At 44.0% G+C, this 6,197-nt stretch overlaps 1 protein-coding gene across 2 annotated transcripts in view; it reads left to right on the top strand.

The window, feature by feature from the left end:
* Positions 1-4,624: 4,624 nt before the first annotated feature.
* Positions 4,625-6,197, top strand: part of Bbs4 (Bardet-Biedl syndrome 4) — a 32,739-nt gene continuing 31,166 nt past the window's right edge. The window contains exon 1 of one of the 2 annotated variants that reach the window (XM_021206898.2): positions 4,625-4,717. In XM_021206898.2, coding sequence (XP_021062557.1) covers positions 4,694-4,717 — 24 coding nt within the window. In that variant the 5' untranslated portion in view covers positions 4,625-4,693. The remainder of the gene's footprint in view (positions 4,718-6,197) is intronic. The other variant, XM_029543016.1, reaches the window with a different exon arrangement.

Here is a 6,197-nt window from a genome sequence, read left to right as displayed (position 1 = left end):
TGGAGTTCTGGCTGGCCTTAGATTTGCTCTGTAGCTTAGGTTGACTTTGAACTTCTGATCCTCCTGTCTCAACTTCCCAAATGAGTATGGCTAGTGTACAGAATTCTAATTCATTTCATTCTTTCAGGACTTTAAATAAGTTATTTAATTATACTCAGCTCTTGGGTATTTTGATCATTTCAAGTTTGTTTTTGTCTGTTAGACAAGATTTCTCTGTGTAGCCCTGGCTCCTGGAACTTACACTGTGGACCATGCTGGGCTAGAACTCAGAGATCCCCTTGCCTCTGCCTCCTGAGTGCTGGGATTAAAAGTGTGTGCTCAAACCACCTGGCTCATTTCAAGTTTTTCTGCCTGTAATGCCCCTCCTCCCATGACTGCAGTGTTGGTTTAATTTTTAGGAAGTTGCCTGTGATAAACACAGGTAAGTTTTCTTTTTCAAAAACTTTTTGTTATTTTTAAATGTGTATGTGTGTGCCTGCATATGGGTGTGTGAACATGAGTACAAGTGCTAGAGGAAGTCAGAGGTGTCAAATCCCTTGAGATGTAGTTACAGGTGCTTGTAAAACTGCCTGACATGGTTCTTGTGAACTGAACCCAGCCAGAACCTCTGGAAGAGAAGAAACAACTCTTAACTGCTGAGCCATCTCGCTAGCCCATTTTTGTTTTCGTAGAAATTGCTGCACTTTTCAGATTAGTGTCATTCATTAGCTTGGTAATTCATGCATTTCTCATGTTCATAGCCTGTCTCCTGAGATGTGCTCTATATCGCTGGTTATTATCCTCTAGATGCTGGGTTGCTCCTCTGCCTCTTGTTTTCAATGTGCATACTTTTCATTTAGCTGCTTTTAGTTGTCTGGCTTTCTCCTGTCTATTAACCTGAGGTGCTTTTCATTTCTTGTTGACTGCTTTTGTGTCTAGCATTCCATTATGCTTATGTAGTAACTACTTACACCAGTATGTCCCACTTCTTTTGATAAATTGTTTTATATTTATGTATTTTGTGTTCTGAGTGTTTTGCTTGCATTTATGTTCTTGCACACATGTGACTGGTGCTTGTGGTAGTCAGATGACAATCCCTAAAACTGCCATTGTGGGCAGTGTCAGCCTTAGTGTGGCACTGGGAGACAACCTAGGCTCCTCTGCAAGAGCATGTGTGCTTAACCACTAAGCCATCTTTCCACTGTCTTTTTGTTTTAAAGGATTTACTGTCTTCATGTAGGTGAAGGACTGTTTAAATGTTCACCACAGAAGCCAGAAGGGTACCATGTGACTAGAGTTACAATCACTAGAGAGCTTCGTGCCTGACGTGGGTGCTGGGAACGGAACGCCAGTCCTCTACAAGAGCCACAGGTGTTCTACCTGACCCGCCACCACTCCACAAGTGGTAGCATACCATATATTCTTTACCTTTTTCATATGTAACATCTACCTGCCTTTTTTCTTTCAAATCTTCAAGAATTCTTACAGGCTGGATTTTACAAGTAATTTTTACATCTTACAGTAGCATCTTACCTTGATTCATTTAAATTGTCTTTGGTGATGGATATTTGGATATTTGTGCCTGTATCTTTTTTCTCATGAGCAAAGCAGCATTTATCTATCCTTTTTGCCTACATTCCCTAATTATTACTGCTTTTGTACTGTCATGAATGGGAAATATTTCATGAAGAATTTGGAAACATATGAATGCTTAGTGTTCTTTTTAAAGTACACATTTCCTACAATGCTGACTGCATTTATGGAGTTAATGGTGTGGTCTTTGGTACTGGGGCAGGTTACATTTTTGTTGCTGGTTTTGGTTTTTTGAGACAGGGTTTCTCTGTGTATCCCTGACTGTTCTGGAACTTGCTCTATGGACAGGCTGGATTTGAACACTCAGACTCATCTGCTTCTACCTTAGGAGCACTAGGATCTACACTTGATCTTGGCCAAAAGGCCATGCTGCCACTTCTAAAGAGACCAGATATGCTGGAGTCTCCCAGCAGGTGGCAGCAAAACATTAGGGCCTGGAAAGATGGCTCACCAGTTAGCACCCACAAGGCAGCTCACAATTGTACTTCCAAGATCTTATATGCTCACACAGACATGCATGCAGGCAAAACACCAATGCACATAATTATGCTGGGTATGGTGGCCCACACCTTCTTTAATCCCAGCACTTGGGAGGCAGAGGCAGGTGGATCTCTGTGAGTTTGAGGCCAGCCTGGTCTACAGTGAGTCCAGGATGGCCAGGGTTGGTTAGTTACACTGAGAAACTCTGTCTTGGGGGTGCGGGGTTAGGAGTACAGAAATTAAAAATGGAAAAATGTCCTCTGACCCTTTGACCTCTAGACATGTGCCATGATATAGGCATCCCTTCTCATAATAAATGTAAATTTAAAGACCTATAATAAAGGATTCTATGTATTAATAATATTATTTATCGTCACATGTCCCCTTCCAAAGAAGCTTGCTCACTCGCTCTCTCTCTCTCTCTCTCTCTCTCTCTCTCTCTCTCTCTCTCCTCTCTCTCTCTTGCCTTTTTGAGACAGAGTTTCAGGCTTGTCTGTAACTCAGAAGTCCACCTGCCTCTGCCTGGCTCTAAGGAAGTTGGGAAATAGCATGAACTTTGTACTAACATCATCCTTAAGGCTCTCATGTTCCTAACTAGCTGAACATTTGAGCTAATTTGTTTTTAAACTTAGAAACCTGGCAGTATTCCTTTGACATGAATTTCCCTTTCCCTCATTCACCAACATCAATTTGTTTGATCATAGATGTACTCTGCTTCTTATAACTTGTCTCTCTCTGCCTCTGTGGATTAAAGTCCTGCTATAGCGACCACACTGGCCTATTTCGAGGGTTTTCCCCTGCCTCCGCCTCCTGAGTGCTTGGATTACAGACACGTGACACTGGGATCAGCCTGTTTGTTTTGGAGGTAAGGTCTTACCATGTGGCCAAGCCTAACCTGTAACTCACATGTAGTGCATGGTAGCCCCCCCATTTCTGGAAGCCCTCCTGCTTTCAGCCTCCTGATGCTTGGATTGCAGGTATGAGCCGCTGTGCTCAGACTCTTCTTTCTACTCTTCTATTTCTCTCTGTCCACCCACCCATCCACTCATCTATCCAGAAACAGGATTTCATCTCTATGTGTCTGTCTGTTGACAGGATTTTATGAAGCCAGGCAGGCTAACCTGGAACTCACTATGTTACTAATGCTGTTCATGAATGTCTGATCTGTCTGCAGCCTCTCAAATACTGCTGTGGGCGTCCACCTACCTGGTTTTCCTTTTTTTTTTTTTTTTTTTTTTTCTGAGACAGGGTTTCTCTGTATAGCCCTGGCTGTCCTGGTAGTTCTCCATTTCTTGTGTCATCTCTTTTTTCTAAGGAAAGTAGTCTCTCTTAGATTATCAGTTTTTGGCATCCATTTTATTTTATTTTAAACATTTTGAGAAAAGGTCTTTTTACATAGTTCTGACTGTCCTTCCTGGAACTTTGTGTAGATCAGGCTGGTCTCAGACTCACAAAGATCCATTTGCCTCTGCCTTCCAAAGAGCTTGGATTAAAGGCATGCCAGCATGCCCTAATTCTTGGCATTTGTAATTCATTCTGTACTCAGTAGTTAACAAGAACTCTTTAGCTGTTCATTCCTTGCTCAGAACTCTCCCTGCCCTCCCACTGCTCTTCAAAGTAGACTCCCATGGCCTTGGGAGGCCCACAGCAGCTCAGGCTTGGCACAGTTTCTTGCCTTAGAATTCTTCCCTAGTCAGCTTCACTTCACGTTTCCTCAGCTTGTCCCCTCCAGCTAACAATGCCTTCGTCTTTAGATGTAATGTAAAACATCTCTTACCTAGAAAACGCTTCGAATGCAGTCTAGGTTGAAGCCCCTGGTTTCTTTCTCTTGCTGCTTGTTGTACATTTCCTCCTCTTGGCAGTTACCACAATCCTGATGCTATGTGGTATGTTTCATTAATTTATTACTGGCATAGAACGTATGTCCATATAGAGTAAAATTAAAGTTCTAAATGGTCTACCTCTATTTTTTGTTTCCCTGCTATACAGTTCCCTTCCCTAGAGAGAACCACTTTTAGTATTTGAATGATAAACATCGGATACCTCTGTATGTAAAGCCATGTCTTACGTCTATATGTATAGAATAAATTCCTATAATTGAAACAGTTGGGCTAAGGTTATATGCATTTTTAATTTTGGTAGTTGTCGCTAAGCTGTTCTTATTGGAAACTTGACCAATTTGTTTCCACTGGTGATGAAAGCATATTTTCCTCACAAAATGTAAGTGAAAAATTTTGTTGCCAATGTAAGACGTAGACCAAATCTCTTGGAAACATAAGTTTGCATTACTTCTCTTCCTGGCAGTTTTATTTTCGCATGTTTAGGAGCTACCTGTATTTATTTGTTAAGTGAACTGTTTCTTTATAAACTTCGTTGTCTAATATCTAACTGACACGCTACACCGAGCCCGGTGCAGAGCTGTCTAAGCTCCGGCTGCGAGTCCCCTCACCTATTCCTTCCGAGCTAAGCCATCCATCTGTGGCTGAGACTCCTGGAACTCACCGACCTATTAGCCTGGCCTTCCACTCGCAACTCCTTACGGGCTCAGGTTCCTCTTTCCTTCCCTGGCTATGACTTCCGGCTCAGCTGGTCGTCCGGGAAACGGTCGGCTTCCGGTCGCGAAGCGGTGGGCGGAGCCAAGATGGCTGAGGAGATGCTTGGGATGGTAAGCGGGGAGATTCTCCGAGGCTTAGTGGCGGCCTCAGGGCGGGGCGTCGCGGCGGGGCCGGGCCGGGCCGGGCCAGGTCGGGGCGGCGGGCTGGGCTAGGGTGGCGGGGCCGGGGCGTACGCCGAGTAGTCCCTCCGGGAGGCGGCGCGGTCCAGCTCCCCGCCTGGCTGGGCGTTTGGCGAATGCTGACCTGTGCAGCGCTTCGTCTGTTTTGGGACTGTCCTCTTCGTGGGCACAAGAGAGAGTTTGTTGGAAATGGTGTTTTTCCTACTGTTAGGATTTGGGGGTGGTGAGGTGGGGGGTACTGCACCTTCATTAGGCAGTTTTTGATATCCCATAGATTGGTAATTTAATAGGATGAAGCCTGGACCCTTTCCGCGCCTCTGCCCTCTCATTGCGACTGGCCTGTTTCCCCAGCTGCGATTCGATTTTGGAAAAGCCCTGTTTCAGAACTCAGCTGGTTTAAATCGTTAGTTAATTCTACAAAAGTCTCTGTGAATTCAGGCTGACCCAGTAGTAACTGACTTTTTGCATCACTCATGACCTTGCTTGTTTGTGACAGTCTTGTATGTACATAGTATTTGCACTGTAGTTCATGTTGGCCAGGGATTAGCCACCTTTAATCCCCTAATTTCTGGGATTACAGGAGTGCGTCATCACTCCTAGCTCCTTTTTTTGATTGACTTATAATTGTATGTTTATGAGGTACAATGTGATGATACGATGGTACAAAGTGTACTGTGTATAATGGTCAAGTCAGGGTCATTACCATTTCCATCTCAGCATATAAACCGTTGCAAACAGTAGCCCCCTACATAAGCATTTGCTTCTGTCTATTGGTATTTGGTTCCTGTTATTGAATATTATTGAATGTTTCTCTCCATCTTTTCCCTTTCCTAACTTTTGGTGACCTCTTGTTCTCTCTATTTCCATGAAATCAACTTTGTTTGTTGCTTTTTTTTAGGGCTTATTTGTGTATCCCCAGCTGACCTAGAACTATCGGGTAGACTAGGCTGCTTGGGATTAGAGGTGTGTGCCACCCCTTTGAGATCAGCTTTCTTAGTTTCCACATAGGAGCGAGAACATGCTTTGGCTTTCTCTGCCAGACATATTTTACTTAGCATACTTTTTCCACAGTACTACAGATTGTACCTCATTCTTTTTCATGTCTAAATAATACATGTATACTACTGGGGTCCAGGGATCACCTCACAAACCACACAAACATAGATTTCGGTCAGACAGGGACAGTTTATTGAGCACACGCCCCAGGACTGGTCAACCAGGGCCAGGGTCCAGCTTCAGTAACTGAACCATGACCTCGAGTTAACATCTTACAGGGTTTTGGGCTGGTGAGATGGCTCAGTGGGTAAGAGCACCGACTGCTCTTCCGAAGGTCCGGAGTTCAAATCCCAGCAACCACATGGTGGCTCACAACCATCCGTAACAAGATCTGATGCCCTCTTCTGGAGTGTCT

This window comes from Mus pahari, chromosome 10, assembly GCF_900095145.1.
Source record: "Mus pahari chromosome 10, PAHARI_EIJ_v1.1, whole genome shotgun sequence".
Classification (NCBI taxonomy): Eukaryota; Metazoa; Chordata; class Mammalia; order Rodentia; family Muridae; genus Mus; species Mus pahari.
The sequence above is the reverse complement of the archived record's forward strand: the minus strand, read 5'-3'. Positions and strand labels throughout refer to the sequence as shown.